The 18,079-nt window shown below is 46.5% G+C and overlaps 1 protein-coding gene across 1 annotated transcript in view; it reads left to right on the top strand.

The window, feature by feature from the left end:
* LOC133948806 (potassium voltage-gated channel subfamily A member 1) overlaps nt 1–17,546 on the top strand; it is a 19,072-nt gene extending 1,526 nt beyond the window's left edge. Inside the window, exons 1-2 of the mRNA XM_062382829.1 lie at nt 1–891; nt 14,621–17,546. The exon at nt 1–891 is cut by the window's left edge and continues 1,526 nt beyond it. Of these exons, the coding sequence (XP_062238813.1) occupies nt 1–184 (184 nt within the window). The 3' untranslated portion in view covers nt 185–891; nt 14,621–17,546. The remainder of the gene's footprint in view (nt 892–14,620) is intronic.
* Nucleotides 17,547–18,079: the final 533 nt, after the last annotated feature.

Genomic DNA, 18,079 nt, shown 5'->3' with positions numbered 1-18,079 from the left:
CAGCGGCCGAGCGAGTCCCGAGCTCAAGCGCAAAGGAAGTAAATCCTCCAACAAGTCCCAGGACGCGGAGAACCACGAAGCGTCGGCCGCTGGAGAGAAGGCGAACATCAAGGCCAACAGCAGCATGGACTTCAAGAGATCCCTTTACGCGTTCTGCCTGAACACACGGGAGACGGACCTGTAGACCCCCCACTGTGACCCCCCCGTTAATGGCTCTTAAGTCTTTGCACATGGCGCAGGAGGATCAACACATCGCAATCCTGAAAAGTTTTAAGAGCGCCGGGGTTGATTTATAAAAAGCACATTTTAATCCGCCTCAATCTGGTGAGCACATCCCTTAGTGAAGAGTTCTGACCCAACCCCGGAGCACGTGACGCCACACGGAGGCCCGTGAACTCAGCAGGACCGTTACCAGGGGGCGACTCTCTGCACTCTTTGTACATAATGTAGGAAACAGTCCATATTCTGCAACACGAGAAAAAGCCACATTTTGTTTTTTCTTACCTTCCCTACATTTAGTCATTATGTTTACAAGAAAAGTTGCCGCAAAAGTGTACATATCTCCCACACGCCTACTAGTTATGAATTGGATTACGGTGTTATTGTAGATTTTGAAAAACAGAAAAGAAACAAGTATATTTTTGAGACGCAGGCGCCTGTTTCCCTTCGCTCAGGTTCTGTCACAGAAGTGAAACACTTTCCCTTTGTCCAGCTGAGAGTCGCTTGGTTCTCAGACGACCTGGATCCAGACGCTGAACAGCAGCAGCCTTGTTTATGATCATTTGAGTTTTTGAGAAGTAAAGGACCTTGTGGAAGTAAAGTGAAGGAATGAGCCAAGACACGAGGACAGAGCGGAGACCACCTGGAGAGAAGAAGCCACACTGACACCAGGTTAGTGCCCAGGACCTGTTTCTCTAAAGCGCTTTGAATGATGTGTGAGTTTGTCTCTGATATGAATCCATAACTTCAGCACCGGTGCTGAAAGGACAGCTCCTCTGTGTGGAGCACCATCAGGGGCAAAATTCAAACCAGTTATATAACGTGTCATCAGCGGTGGGAAGTGACCAATGACCTTATGAGAGCTCTTCACTTTGGTCTTTACATTTTCTGTTGCTTTATTCTTATATTTATCTGATTTATATTCAAGAGCATCACTTAGTTTTTTTAGAACCAGCCGTCTCCATGAGGATCGATGGACTGATCCATCAATACTGATGGATCAGCTAATATTGGCTCATTGTATATATTTTATATATGTCAACTCTTATTTAGATAAGGACATTTTAGTGACTTTTGGCACTAACTTGGAGAAAATGTTGAAATACTAAACAGACTTGATTTACAATATAAAATGTCCAACTCAGTATATCTTGGTTTCTACAAAAAACAAACCAAGCTGATAAACACATCCAGGAGATTTGTATTATTTCTATATTGGTATAAAAGTTCACACAATATATTTGTAGTGATGGTTTGGATTTGGATTTCTGCTTGGCAGTTGGAGCCTTGAACCCAGACCCCGCTGTGACCTCTGACTAGGAAGCTGTGGTTGTGTCCATGTTGAACGTGTCTGGGTTTGAACTTCAACTCATTTGTTCAATAGTTTAATCTGATGTTTGAAGGGGTCATTTATTATTGTGTCACAAAAAACAAATAGTAAAATTATTCCCAAAAATAATTTGGAGGGACGCAGACCTCTGGTCGTAAACCAGTGGACTGGCTGGGGAAAGGAATCTAAAGCAGATAAAACCAGTTCCAGCTGTAGCATCTGCTTTTATTAATTTACTGCTTATTGATTATTATCGATTCATTTATTCATGACATTGTCTCTAAAATACCAGACGTTATTTAATATAGTATTAAACACAGTGTTTATAATTATATGTTATTGATAAATTACCATTATTATCCACCTCCCCCCAAATAAACACAAGATAGAAGTAGTTTCATGTCCCTGAATTATGTTCATTTGAGAAACTGAATCCAAAGTTTGACAAAGAAGAAGATTGTTGAGGTATAAGAAGTGACCCCCCCCCCCCCCCCCCCCCCCCCGAGCAGAGCAGACTCTGTTGGAAAACAAATGAAGGCTGAGTTTGTATTTGACCTCTGTGCCTGGATGACCAGTTGGAAATCGTTCAAAGCAGATTACAATGAGCTTTGCAGCGAACATCACAGAGGAGTGGGGGGGGGGGGGGGGGGGGGGGAGTGAATATATATTTTTAGCAGTTGATCAATGAAAATGAAGAAACGTTGCACGGTGAACTTTGGTGCAAAGCCGAGTGAAGTGTCCCTGCAGCGCTCCCCTTCACACTGGTGAGCTCGTCAGGTGTTTGGAGTCACAGCTCCTCAGCGTCCTGCTCGTCTGTCCTGAGAGACATCGGACATCTGAAGTGGGACGGAGGCGTCTTCAAGGACCAGAGATGGACAGAGATCAAAGTCCAGCAGAGTTTAGTTCCCTTTGGTTTCAGTCAGCACCGGATGAGGGACTTTAAAACGATATACAACAAATACACACTCTGTGATGACATCAGAATCCACATGTAAAACCCTTCTAATACAAATATCTATACATAAAATACACCTGTCAGAAGTAGATGGAAACTGTGTTTGATCATTAAATGTGTAATAACACATCCGACACATAATCAATCTAATAATGAGAATTCCCTTCAACACAAACTGGGTAAAAAATGTAAAATAAGATCGAACAAAACGAGGTCACATGACATCAGCTCAGAAGTTCTCTGGTATCGTCAAGACTCAGAAGCAAATATGAAGAGTGTGAAGTTACATGTTGATATGTATCATGAGCTGAGACTGATGGTTGACTCCACACATTCGCTTCAGAAGAGGAATCATGTGTCATATTTAATCTGAGGCCAACGTTTCCTACAGAGCCTGTGTAGATGTCACATGTCGGAGACTCATGAATTAATCCTCTTAATTCATAAACGCCCTCAGAGAACTGTGCTCCCCGGTTCCCTGTCAGGAGGAGGAGCCTCAGTCACACCTGCTTCCTGTTGGTTCAGGGACGGCTTCACTCCACAGAACTCTGACAGCAGAGCAGGAACCCAGAACAGGAACCCAGAGCAGGAACCCAGAGCAGGAACCCAGAACAGGAACCCAGAGCAGGGACCCAGAGCAGGGACCCAGAGCAGGAACCCAGAGCAGGAACCCAGAGCAGGGACCCAGAGCAGGAACCCAGAGCAGGAACCCAGAGCAGGAACCCAGAGCAGGGACCCAGAGCAGGAACCCAGAGCAGGAACCCAGAGCAGGAACCCAGAGCAGGGACCCAGAGCAGGGACCCAGAGCAGGAACACAGAGCAGGAACCCAGAGCAGGGACCCAGAGCAGGAACCCAGGGCAAGAACCCAGAGCAGGAACCCAGAGCAGGAACCCAGAGCAGGGACCCAGAGCAGGAACACAGAGCAGGAACCCAGAACAGGAACCCAGAGCAGGGACCCAGAGCAGGGACCCAGAACAGGAACCCAGAGCAGGGACCCAGAGCAGGAACCCAGAGCAGGAACCCAGAGCAGGAACCCAGAGCAGGAACCCAGAGCAGGAAGCCAGAGCAGGAAGCCAGAGCAGGGACCCAGAGCAGGAACCCAGAGCAGGGACCCAGAGCAGGAACACAGAGCAGGAACCCAGAACAGGAACACAGAGCAGGAACCCAGAGCAGGGACCCAGAGCAGGAACCCAGAGCAGGAACACAGAACAGGGACCCAGAGCAGGGACCCAGAGCAGGAACCCAGAGCAGGAACACAGAGCAGGAACCCAGAGCAGGATCCCAGAGCAGGAACCCAGAGCAGGAACCCAGAGCAGGAACCCAGAGCAGGAACCCAGAGCAGGAACCCAGAGCAGGAACCCAGAGCAGGAACCCAGAGCAGGAACCCAGAGCAGGAACCCAGAGCAGGAACCCAGAGCAGGAACCCAGAACAGGAACCCAGAGCAGGGACCCAGAGCAGGGACCCAGAGCAGGAACCCAGAGCAGGAACCCAGAGCAGGGACCCAGAGCAGGAACCCAGAGCAGGAACCCAGAGCAGGAACCCAGAGCAGGGACCCAGAGCAGGAACCCAGAGCAGGAACCCAGAGCAGGAACCCAGAGCAGGGACCCAGAGCAGGGACCCAGAGCAGGAACACAGAGCAGGAACCCAGAGCAGGGACCCAGAGCAGGAACCCAGGGCAAGAACCCAGAGCAGGAACCCAGAGCAGGAACCCAGAGCAGGGACCCAGAGCAGGAACACAGAGCAGGAACCCAGAACAGGAACCCAGAGCAGGGACCCAGAGCAGGGACCCAGAACAGGAACCCAGAGCAGGGACCCAGAGCAGGAACCCAGAGCAGGAACCCAGAGCAGGAACCCAGAGCAGGAACCCAGAGCAGGAAGCCAGAGCAGGAAGCCAGAGCAGGGACCCAGAGCAGGAACCCAGAGCAGGGACCCAGAGCAGGAACACAGAGCAGGAACCCAGAACAGGAACACAGAGCAGGAACCCAGAGCAGGGACCCAGAGCAGGAACCCAGAGCAGGAACACAGAACAGGAACCCAGAGCAGGGACCCAGAGCAGGAACCCAGAGCAGGAACACAGAGCAGGAACCCAGAGCAGGATCCCAGAGCAGGAACCCAGAGCAGGAACCCAGAGCAGGAACCCAAGGCAGGGACCCAGAGCAGGAACCCAGAACAGGAACCCAGAGCAGGAACCCAGAGTGTGAGAACAAACAAGCAGAAGAGAAAGAATATTTGTGAGTGGAGACAAACATTTACATCTGGGACTCGAGCACAAGTTTCCTGTGAGAGAAAAAAGGTTTGAGGGAAAATAAATTGAGATATTCCATAAAAGATAAAGCAAATATTTATTAAGGGACTTGCCAAGTCATCTACATGGAGCTTTTTCTGACCTCATCATCCATCATGAATCATTTCAGGGGTTTCTATGTTTTCTTTGTTCATTTCCCTCTTGCTCTCCACAGTGTGTGGATTCATACCCATGAAGGAACCAGTGGTTCAGCATCTGTCAGTGGGAGGAAGCTGCAGGACGAGGATCTGTCCTGCAGCTTCCTCACCTCCACTGACAGGGGGCCAGCGGTGCAGCATCTGGACGCAGTCGACCAAAAGACAATGTTCATGTTCGCTGCATCTTTTATTAATTTCATGTGATTTCATTTAGTAATTACAGCCTCGTCACGTCTCCTCTGGTCGGAGGGGCTCGTTCCTCTGAAGAGTGATGGACCTGTTTTCATTGTATCTCCTGGTTTGTGTTCCTCAGCGACCGACGGATGTGAAAAGTGTTTAGATGTTAATCGTGGCTGAAGGCAACACGAGCACGAACAAAGCCAAATGCTCACGATCACAGAGCACAGATGAGAAGTGACAGCAGCTTCAGCTCTGAAGCATTTTACTGCATCTTAACTTCTCCTGATGTTACAGACATTTAAAAAATTCATAAACCTCTAGTTTACCTCTAAAGGTTTAGTTGAAGCTCAGGGACATTATTTTTCTAAATCATCATTTTTAGAAATGGATAACATTTCTAAAGATCTTTTCATAAGAATCTTTTGGCTCAGCTGGATGCATTAAGTTTATATAACATTTATATAACGGTGACTATGTTCTGTGTTGTATGGAGGGAAGGTGTTGAATGGTCTTGGTGAAGTGTGTTTCTGTTCTTCTCTTAACGCTGAAGTCTATGATGGAGTTTTGCATCGTCCTGTGTTATATTAATACACATGACTGTAATATATGGGTGTCCATATACTTTTGGCCGTACAGTCTAACCCCTGTAAAGCTGTCACTGCTCCCCCTCCTCCTGATCGGCTCTCCAGCCTTTGTTATCTGCTGGACGCATCAATTAGCCAGATATAACCGGACTACCCACGAGCCCCTGGGACACCGTCCAATACTCCAGTAATTCTGGCAGAGCCTCAGCTGCCGTGTAATCTGGTGAACTGGCGTCTGCGCTGCAGCTGCATGAGAGGAGCCCGTCTGCTGCAGCTCGGCGTCGGGAACAACCAGGAACATCTGACTTGTGACTTGAATTAGGAGTTCTCTGTGAAGGAGGAACCTCAGGGAGCTGGACTGCTGAGCTCCTGAGCTGCTCCTTCATGTGAACACATGACATCAGCGTTAACACAGGAAGCAGAGGATCATGGGTAATATCCAGCTCTGGTCAGAAGACTGAAAGGCTTCAGAACATGAAAACCACTCGACCAGTCAAGCTCTAATCAGTGGTTCACACAGAGTGAGATGATGACAGATCCTGAGCTGACAGGTCTCAGGCCACAGAGACCAGGAAGGTTCCTCGCTCTCCTCTGCAGGAACCTGAGAGCGACGTGTGAGTGCAGCTGGACCCAGGATCTTCTTCACCGAGGTGTGGTCTGAGGAGAGGAGTCTCCTCCCACCAGGAGCCAGGGCAGCAGACAGGGGGGGTGTTGTTGAGTGACAGCTGTCGCTCGACGTGAGGGAGCAGCAGCAAGGTCCAGAAGGATGAGGACAGAGGAGACAAGGTGCTAGGAGACAGGGAGGAGGCAGTTGAGTGGCCTTGATCCAGACTGGTGAGGATCAAGAAGGTGGTTCTGGTGAAGAAAGGAGGAGAGTTGGACTGACCCCTGACCCCTGACCCCTGACCCCTGACCCCTGACCCCTGCTCAGGAGGAATCCTTCTCAGTAATGGACTGGACCCGGTTCCTTTAAAGAGCATCTTGAAGTTTTCACTTCCACCTGCTTTCCAGAGTGAGGTCATTTTAACGGACGAGTTAAACTCTTCTCTCCGTTTGGTTTAATCATAATTAAATCATATTTACTGATAATCAACAAACACTTTGAACATTTCACTTCCTCGTGGTCGTGCAGGTTTTTCTTTCGCTCAAGTCAAATTCATAAATCATTTCTCCGTCGTGTTTTCTCTGACCTAAAATATCTGGGCGGGATTTGAGCCTAAACTTTTAAGCTCTGTCCTCAAAAACTTGGAATAGATTAAAAAGCAACTTTGCATGTGAACCTGATGGACATCTCATTTCACTGCGAGCTGAGCGATGGAGCGGATCCATGACTAATCCACACTGCTCTGTAATCTGGGGCCAGGCCGTTCTCCACCATTCTGACAAATGAGCACACGTAAGAAGTACAGTATTTACATGTGATGCATTATCATGCTTCTATTTTTACCCTCATGAGAGCATTTAATCCGGGGGCATCTCGCCTCGCGTGACGTTTCTGAGGAGCTGCTGCAGCTCAACTAATCACACCGCTGTCACTCCACCGACCCGTCGGCCACGATTAGCTCCTTTCGGACGGGACTGTCAGGAGTGAGGAAGTGGAACTCGGATGGAGATGAAGGTTTAGGAGTTAATGCTCTGAACGAGGAGGCAGAGACGAGGATCTGAAAACATGGAGGCTGATTAGCTTCTTTCTACTGACTCCTCTAACCCTGCTCTGCTCCCACAGGCTGGGAGAGCGCTGGAAGCAGGAGAGACAAAGCGATGAGGAAGTTACATAACACACACACACACACACACACACACACACACACACACACACACACACACACACACACACACACACACACACACACACACACTCAGTCCTCAGCTGCAACCGCCACTGCTGCTCGGAAAAAGTTGGAGAGCAGTGAGAGAGGAAAGATGAGGCTGAGCTCGTCCGGGCTGACGATGAGAACGACAGAGAGACGTGTGTGATTGTGTGATTGTGTGATTGTGTGTTTGTGACGCAATGTGAAGCTTCTGGGAAAAAACACATCCAAGGTTTTATAAATGAAAAGTTATGAATTCTGTTTCTGAGGAGCATCAGCTCTGGTTTCTATGGAGGAGGCTCAGGGTCAGTACATCAAGACGATCAGTGACTTGAACTATCTGTCAATCACTGACCACGACACTGAGGCCAGAGCTCGTCTTCCTGGTGATTGAGTCATGTGACGCTCCATTGTAAAGACGATGACGTCATCCCCTCCACGGTTTAACAGCTGGATATTACATCACAAACACACATCACTACACTTTGCTTTGTGCGACACGACTCGGCAGCACAACGTGTCAGCGTGAAGTCGCCACGTCCTCGTGTGCGTTCTTCAAACCTGATCCTCGTGCAGCGTGTGCGAGCGAGTGGAGAGGAAGTGGTAATTAAAGGTTTTCAGACGAGCTGCTCCGATGGCTCGAGGTCTGTGACATGAACGACTCTCAGGAGCTTATATAACCTAATTGTGTAGCCTGCGAGAACAGCAGTTATCTTTACAGTGGAAATCACGGAGGATACGTTCACTCCAGTGAAATGCTAATTATTCCCTCTCCATGTTCCCGCCCCCCTCCGCCTGAGGCCCTGGGTGAACTGGTAGTGCTGGAATTAGAAAAGAAGAAATCCAGGACAGAAACACGAGATCTGAGTCCCATCTGCTAACATGGAGGAGGCAGAGTCCATGACCTGTACTGAAGCCAGCCACCAGGGGGCGATTAGGGGGCTGTTCAATCAGATAGTTCAATATATTGGGTTCCTCAATATATATGAAACTAGTGTGCGTGAGTTTGGGTAAAGAGAATATTTGAAAATGGTAAATTTAAGGTTGATTAAGTCAGTGATGTAAATATCCAGTAAATTCTAAGCGTTAAAGAACATTTTCAATAACGGGGGGGGGGGGGGGGGGGGTTCTACGAGCAGAAAGAGAAAAATCAAATAAGCAGAAACAAGCAAACAAAGAGGACGAGCGTTATCTAACCAGACTGAGTGAATGCAACGTTTCCACATGAGCGGCCGCTGCCATCTTCTGCATCATCTGCTCTGAGTGCAGCTCTGCAGCTCTGCCACGGGCAACTCGGCACCTAGTGAATGTGAACATGATGAAGAGGAGGAAGACGATGATGAGGACACCTCAGGGTGCTGCTGCCAGCAGCCAATCACACGTCAGCGATGCTACAGAAGCTTTCGTTGGTCCAGAGACAGCGTTCGGCCTCTGGAGTCTGAGTCACTCACAAACTAGTTTTTAAATCATAAATCGTTTTATTAGGTCAAGTACAAATTTAATTTATATATATATATATATTCCATAGTTACTTTTGAAAATGTATATTTTACATCATATTTGATTGGTTAATGAAACATGATGATTAATCACAGAATCATGAATGAGAGATATTTCTGTTCTGTTCACTGAAACAATTCACAGGGAAAGATTGAACATCTGTTTCCATCTTTTATTTAACATTTGACTCATATCAAAAATTTGATGAATGAATGAATGAATGATATGGACGTTAGATCTGAAACAAGAAGTGAGGAAATCTGTTTCCTGTGGTGAAGTGACCATCGTGCAGGAGCATCTCACGCTCACGTGGAGGCTTCAGAGCTGCGTGTGAACGTGACGTGTTTACATAACGCAGCCGGCTGATTGGTCCAAGCAGCAGCGACAACAGAAAGGTCAGCGTGTGCAGCAACACGTCGGGCAGCCGGGCAAGGCATCGAGCTGCAGAGCGTCTGTCCGACAGATCAGAGGTCAGATTGAGCTGTTAAATAAAACGTGGGCAGGAGAGAGAGGAGCAGAGGAGACAGGGCCGTGGGCACAGAGGTGCATGTGGGTTTATTCAGACTCACAGATCTGAGACCAGAGAGACTGTTCACTGCAGCAGGATGGAAACAAGAAGAGGAAACAGAGCGTTTCCATGTTGAGGTCACAGCAGAGCGAGGAAGAGGAAGGACTCGCTGATTCTCAGGAAGCTGAGGAGACACAGGATCTGATCTGACTCCATCTTCTGTTTCAGAACAAACTTTAATCTGAATGACACCTGACACGTCCACTTCTATGAGACACGTTTGCTGGTGTTGATGGTTCCGTAGAACACGTGACTGGGACGTTTAGCTTCAGCTCAGAACCAGGAGACCAGATAGAGAACCGGTTCTCCACCAGGCAGCAGGTTCCTCAGACTGAACCAGGTCCGAGCTGCGACAGGAGGCCGGAGCCTTTCGGAGCAGTGACAGCCTGACGGGGCCCCGGGGCCCGGGTGACCCCCCCGCCAGGCGCCCACGTCCACACAGATCTGGTGTCCGGGGACAAACGGGCGTTCGGCGTTTGTCGCGGCGGCGAAACGAATTAGCTTCGACCAAAGGTCAAACTGAGGCGGATCTTTTCACGGTCGGTCAGGATCTCTGTCAAAGATCCGGAGACAGGAAGCGTCGTCTCTCTCGTGTCGAGCAGCGTGTCATGAACTGGTGAATTCTCCCGGTGTTCGATTCCCTGTGGTTCATGAGGCTGGACCCTCGGCTGAGAGGACGGGCGGTAACACCCCCCCCTGAATCCAGCAGCTATTTTTAGGACCTAAGAGGGAAAATCCTGTCTGATTATTCACAGACGAGGAGGCACGGCTGCGTCATGCAACACTTTCTCCTCCTGATGTTTCAGCGGCACGTTCGGCTGCATGTGCCACATCAGACGTGCATGAACACACAGATTTAATTACTCATAATATTCACCATGTCCAACCCGGGATGCAAATAGACAGAATGTGGGGGGGGGGGGGGGGGGGTTGTAGTAATCAGAGCAGAGCTGCCGTTGGTGTCACAGCATCACAGCCGCAGACCCGGGAGGTCACATGCTCCCGGCTGCCAATCACAGCGGGCCTCGCTTGATTGAATTTCATCTGTCGCCCGCCGATAACCACGTGGCCTCAACAGAGCCCGAGGCCGGCGGCGGTGGAGGCCGGTCCAGAGTGAGCCAGGCCGACGGAGGCACGATGTGGAGCTGCTGCTCGATCTGAGGCTGAAAAACCTGTGAGCTGCAGAGAAGCTGAGGATTCGTCCATTTGAGAAACTCCGTCGTTAAAGTACTAATTAGTACTTTAATTTGAAAGGTTATATATATATGCACATAGGGTTAGGGTTCTGGATCTATAGAGATACAGAGCGTTGTCTCCGTGGTGCTCTCACTCGCGTGTTGTCCTGTTATCTAACCTCCCAGTCACTCAGAGGCAGGACTCTGTGCTCGGCTCATTTCGGTGATGTAACACTGAAACCGCTGCAGAGCCGGTGCCACTCCGCCGCTGGTGCTGGACAAACTCTGTCTCCTGAGCGTCTCTGCAGGAGGACGTCTCGTCTCCTGAGCAGGACGAGGGGGTGAAGTCCAGTCGGCGTCGAGATGAACACTTTGGTCTTTAAACGTGATTCACATGAAGCTTCAAACATACGTCTGAACATTCAGTTTGATGTAGTTTGTTGCTTTAAATCAAGAACAGGACATTTTTAAATTCCTCCGGATTAAGTGGAGACTTTTATTTTGAAGGATTGTGTTTACACAGTTTCCTTGTTTTTAATCTGTTTTGTATGAACCTCAGTTCATAGCTTTACTTTCCCTGTTTGTTTGGACTTTCTCCTGAAAGGTTCAGAAACATCTCCACAGATGAAATCCAGTTCAGAGGATTAATCCCTTTGGTTTTTATGATTCTGTCATTTCTCCTCCAGCACAAACTGCAGGTCGACATTCAGCCTGTGAATCAATTCATTTACCAGATGAGAGGTTTCTCATGACGGCTGTGGTTTCAGTGTTTTGGGGGATTTATGTTTTATTCTTTATGCTCATTTGGAGGAAGCGTAGGAGACAGAGCTGTGAGGATACTAAGTTCAGTCCAACATGTCTCTCTGTCCCCTCGTGCTCCTGTCAACATGTCTCTGTGACAGCTGGACTCCACTCAAGTGCCCCCCCCCCCCCCCGTCACATTTCCCATAATTCCCGCAGGAAGCGGCCGACCCGGGGATTACGTGGGTTTGGTGTGAGAACACATTTGGATTCGGTCAATTTCTGCCTCCAGATTTGAGGCGTGTGTTGTTTCTGCTCCTCGGCTGAGGCCGGACATGTGAACAGATCCTGTTTCAAACTCGTGTCTGTGTGAAACACTTTGGCTCAGGGTAAGTCGTCTGCAGCAGCGACTGGAACCTGCTGCAGGATTTGCGGTGTCTGTCATTAAGTACATAATGCTCAGCGCTACGTGATCCGCCGCCATCATCACAGCCCGAGGTCAGCGAGGGTCCTGGTGAAAAACACATCCCACAGCCGCACCTCCTCCTGCTCCTCCTCCTCCTCCTCCTCCACCTCCTCCTCCTCCTCCTCCTCCTCCTGCTCCTCCTCCTCCACCTCCTCCTCCTCCTCCTCATCAGGAGGTTCAGGTTCTCTCACATTCTACTCTTCCTAAAGCAAATCATATTCAACATCTGAAGGAAGCTGTTTCATTATTCTCTTTAATTATAGTTACTATCTTTTCTCAAATCACAAATTTTAAAGTTCATTTTTAAATAGACTAGTTTTTTGTATAATAATATTCTGGTTGCCTCTTGTTTACTGTTTTCACCTCCTCAACTTCTGATTATCTCAAAGTATAAAAACTGATGTGTTGAACTTTAATGGATGTTTAATCTAAAGATTTAAATAATATACCCTCGAAAGGTCGAAGGTCAAGGTCATAGTAACCATGGAAACCACAAATAATGCCTATTCTACGAGAAACCAAAGAAAAAATTATACTAAAAAAAATCTTCCACTCTTTGAAAAAACAGCCTGAAGGTTAGCGTGATGTTCACAATGAATCATCAGATCTAACACACACACACACACACACACACTCAAGCACACACACACAAACACACACACACACTTTTCTCTACGCAGATATTCTTATTGTGTAGTTTCCAATAAACAATTCAAAAGAACAGAGAAGTGATTGAATCTGCATCGTACGACAGGTTCATGCTCCAGAAGAACCAGTGGAACCAGTGGAACCAGAATCCCAGTCGTCCCGTTGTAAACCGACACCAGCAGAGACACGAGCTGCTTCTGTCCTCAGGAGGTTCAGGAACTCAGTTCTTGATATGAAGTCGTTTCCAGAACAAAACTGAACAAGAGCAAAGTGTCAACGCTTCTTCACTCAGAGGAGAAGTCCTGCAGCGCCACCTGGTGGAGAGTTTATAAAGTGCTTCAACCAGCTGCTCAGATTACTGACCTAAAAGAACAACAACGTTAATGCTCCATTACGAGTTAATACCCTGAACTTATACATGAATATTATTCCTCTAGTAACAGAGAGGAACCCTCAGTCAGGGTCGTGTTAGTTCATCATCAGAACATCAGAGAACATTCTGTTCTGAGCCGACGTACAAACGACCACAGAGAACATTTGGGGCATCGAACCCCCGGCAGGAGAAGGTCCCTATGAACTCGAGGGTTTGATCAAATCCACATGATGATCCAGTCTCTGTGCAGCAGCTTCTCCCATCGTCAGTCCATCTGAAGGGAATCCACTGGTCCCAGTCTCTCTCACACGTCTTCTCCAGTGGCTTTAGTTTGAGCAGATGTGAAGCACGATGTCAAGTTCAAGTTATTATCTTCTGAGAATATACAAGAAATCCACATGTGACCCGGAGAGAGAGAGAGAGAGAGAGAGAGAGAGAGAGAGAGAGAGAGAGAGAGAGAGAGAGAGAGAGAGAGAGAGAGAGAAAGAGAGAGAGAAACAAAACCAGTCCAGGATCTGAGTCGCTGTCCACTGGGAGATGAAACTGGTTTGATCTGTGGGACGTGATAGAAACAAGAATATTTGATCTGTACTTTGATTTTCCCCTTTTCCCCAAATTTAAGAAATTCTTCACAATTCAATTCAGAGACCTTCGACCTTCTCTCCTCAGTTTCAATCACCGGAGAATTGGTTCAAATTCTGCTGCGTTTTATTTGATTTAATCACAATTATATATATTTATTTAAGAGGTAAATAAAGTTCTGGGAGATAACGAGCCGGCGCACTCGTTAGCTTAGCGTGTTCCCGGCGGGACGATGAGTTCACACAGTTCATTCAAATGAACATTTCTTTCAGACTAAAAGGCTTAAAGCTACGAGAGCTTAATCTCTCGGTATCCTCTGGTTCTCTGTCCCCTGAGAGCTCAGCGACATGAAGCCGCTCGGCCACCGGTTCACCTGCTCAGGTAACTTCACCCGATCTCCTCCAGCGTCGGTTGAAATCCTAAAATCCTTAAATCCTCCGTGTCCTGATTCAAAAACCTGCTGCCGACGACACGTGAGCCAAATCAACTCGACCTGTTTGATATGTTGTTAAGAATAAACCTGCAGAGTCAGTAAAGAGGAAGGTGTGTGTGGTGTCCTGGGAGCTCCTTGGAGAGCGCCGGGCGAGGAGGTGAAGAAGGGAAAGTTCTCCTTCCTGCTGGATCGGTCCCAGCGAGCTGCTGCTGCATATGCTGCAGTGGATTACACTGATCCAACTTAATGCCTAAGACCGTGCAATCATTCATAACTACAGGAGCTGGAGGGCACAGCCAGGGAGGCTCCCAGCTCCATCTGCCACTGCAGCAGGATTAACTCCCAGGAAGATGTTAGAGACGGGGGGGGGGCCTCTCCATCTAATTGGTGATAGAACCTGAACAGGAGCTGATTGTCGAGGCTAGAAAAGCTTCACAATTTAATAAAATCACAATCAACAGATGTGCAAAGATGCTCGATGATAATAAAATATTTATAAATGAACGATATCTGAAAATGCATATTTCCACATGTAATATATTAGCATCTTCAAACTGTGCCAGTGACTTCCAGCTCTCGTCCTCATGCTGTTGTCTCTTGTGTGTCCACAGAGGGGAACCCTGCCCTCCGACCATCAGGACACTTCACCACAGGACCCGTCCCCCCGGAATCGAACCCACTGCTGCTGCAGCGTGGAACACCCACTTTTGGAACTTTGTGCCTTCAACCAAAATTCACCAGTGATACTTCTGAAGCTTTTTGTTTTCTTGCATCTCTTGTTGGTTTTCCTTGGTGAGGACAGAGGATCAATCTGCCTGATGTCCGAGGGCCTGGGGGGGGCTGCTTTGTCTCTCTGAGCCAGGACATGAAACGTTCCATTATGTCCTAAAATGTTCTTTTTTACTACGAATAGTGTCAGTGATTTACTTCATATCAGAAGAAATCCCTTTCTGTGCAATATCAGTGGATATTTATGTGGAGTTGTCGTGTGGATTTAGACTTTGGACAAACTTTTTGGTTTATTTTTTAACGATGTTTTCCTGATTTCTATTTTTCTAAAACGATAAGTCAGATGAGGGGAGAGAAAAAAAAATACGTGAAGGGAATGAAGACGTTTGGTTGTTGCTAAAAGACGATTTGTTCAAGTTAAGTTTTCCTCAACTACATTCCCTCCTGCTCGGACCAGGGCCAAAGCCATAGCCTATCTCAGAACCCCCCCCAGGGGCCGAGCAGCCAGATGCATTCTGGGCCTCCGCTCGTCGGCTCGGCTGTGGGACTTCTCGAGCTGTTCTGGTTTCTACTGTTACGTTCAGGGGCTTGAACCTGAAGTCGTTAGTATTCTCTACCTTTGTGTGGCCTGTTCTCTTTGCTGTTATTTTGTACTTCCTCCTACATATCAGTCGAGCAACTATAAGTGACATGAGTGTGTGCACGTCGGAGAGGATGAGCGGGTGGGAGATGAAACACTGTAAATTCTCAAATGCAAGACAAGCAATGATCAGGTGTCATTAAAATGTCCCACACAAAGTTAACAGATTTAAAAATAATCATGAAGGTTAAACATGTAAGAAAAGTTTGTGTTCAACTGAACCAGAAGGTTCCACTGTTTCATCTGCTGGGTTCACAGCCTGCTCTGCTAAATCTCACACCGGGTTCCAGTTGGTTCTAAACCTCATGTGTCACTGGGAAAACACGTCAACAAGTCAACACGTCAACACGTCAACAAGTCAACACGTCAACAAGTCAACAAGTCCCAAACCCAAAGTTCAAAAACAAAACCCCAGATATTCTAAATACAATCTTTAAAAAACGTAGACAATCAGTAAAAAGACTCCCACAGCTGCAGGTATTTCCAGAATCCTCTTCAAACCATTTGGATGAAAAAATATTAGAAATATTTATCCTTTTATATATATTTTTTATTCTTGAAAGTTTTTACGAGCTGTGACTGTTTCCAATCCAAACTAACATGGTAGCTAGCATCGACATATCTCACGCTCAATGACATGAACTCAGATTACAGTATTTATTTAATTTTTATACACAATAATATATTTATTTACTGCATCTGTTTTTTGTTTCTAGCAGGGACGTGTGTAATTTCTGGATTCACAGGAATTAGCTTTTAAAATCTATATTTTGCTTCAATCAAACCTGTTTTTTCATCCAGATGTTTTTGAGGAAGTGAGAAACTAAATGTTTGTTAGATTTGTGCCTTGTTTTCTGAAGTAGTTTCAAACTGCGTCGGGTCTGTGCAGGTTGGTTCACGTGGTCCACACGTCTCAGACTGGTCACTGTCCGATCTACCAGTGAATTACCATGAACTGGATGTGGAACCGGTTCCTGGAGTGTCTGGGTTACACCTTATCTGTTTAACATAAAATCAGTTAAATAGTGTGGCTATTTGAGAATTTACAGTAACTCCAGTTTTATTGTTTCAACCCTGTTTCCTGTCATTGTGAATCGTGTTCTGTGAATCCTTGAAGCTGCTAATCCATGTAATGTGTAGATGGGAGATATCCAGCCTTATCCCTGACGTCCTATCAGCATCCTCCATATACCTCACACACACACACACACACACGTAATCATTCTTCAGGCGTATTGGTTTCATGCATCAGTGATTCACTTGCCTCAGTTTGAGCCTTTCAGGGAATCGTCACTTTCACAAAACCAAACTTTTCTGTCGTGTTTTCAGTTCAGTGGTTTTATTTTCACCCGTTTTTCAGAATGAATCTTTATTCATTCATCTAAACAAAGGTGAAAACAACTTTAACAAGTGTGTGGACTTAAAAACCTTGATGTGTGACAGTGGAAAAAATCCTTAATTTGATAACTTGATTATCAAGAGTAACCACATGAGAGAAAAGGATCCTGACACCACAGGAACATATCAGTTTGAGTTTGGTTGAAGGTTTGTAGAACATGTCAGGAGAAACCTTCTGTGTCTTCTGGACACCAGAGTCTTCACAGTTCTCACAAATGAAAGAAATCTCTTCTGAAGTTTTTCTTTTTTATGCAACTGAAACAGAAACGATGAAAAACCCTCGAAGGCACAAACTGGTCCACAAGTCCGTCTCACCTGAATCCACCTGTTACAGCATTTTAACAACTTGCTTGAAAAGCAAGTGTTAGTAGGAAAACCTACAAGTGTTTGGTTTCTTTTTTTATGGTAGTTCTTCTTTTTTTATTGCATGGTTTTGACTGAACTCCGCCCCATGATGATGTGTTCTGCCAACAGTAGTGGAGGCAGCTTCCCTTCCGTGTGGAGTCCGTGGACTCTGCTGCCTGCGAGTGGAGCTGCCTCCGTCCAGCACCACCTTCCACCGACACCGTCCCCAAAACAAACGCTGCCAAATTGGTCTGAATAAGCCAAATTTTTTCTGACGTTCTCTGTGTAAAGGTGGTTGAAGTGTATCACATGTTAAACCTCATCCCGTTAATGTTACGTTGTGTTTTTAACAAAAAAGAATCCTGTTTGTTAAAATGTTGATAATATATGCAGAAGACTTACGAAATAAACTGAAACAAACTCAACTGTGTGTTTGACTGGGGGGAGCGCTTGTAAGTCATTGTTGGGCCACTGGGTGGAGCCAGTGACTTGCATTTCTATCAGACCGCTGAAAACACTAATTCTGATTAACAATGAAGATCAAATAAAAGACCTGATCATCTTACTCACAGTTTTATCAAAAACACTTAGAAAACTTGCTTTGACGTCAACATTCACTTCAATTCCATCTTCAGTGAATGCAGCACAGAAACAAGCTCATGTATTAATACCACTTATATTTCTGATCATGATAAAAGCTAATAGAAGAATAGAGGTTTGTTTGTCATTGAACACAAAACAATGTTAGTTCCTGATGAAAAACATCCTGCTGTGTAAAAATGGGTAAAAGGTTCAAAAATAATTAAATCAAAAGTGGTCATAGTAAATTCATTCATCAAATCTAATATGATACTTTATATATTTGACTATTTAACAAAAAGTAAATGAGACACAGTTTTTCCCATATTAATACAATTATCTTTCACTTCTTATGTTTCATGGAGACCTGATGTTTCAA

Source organism: Platichthys flesus, chromosome 23, assembly GCF_949316205.1.
Source record: "Platichthys flesus chromosome 23, fPlaFle2.1, whole genome shotgun sequence".
NCBI classification, from domain to species: domain Eukaryota; kingdom Metazoa; phylum Chordata; class Actinopteri; order Pleuronectiformes; family Pleuronectidae; genus Platichthys; species Platichthys flesus.
This window is presented reverse-complemented; position numbering and strand designations above follow the sequence as displayed.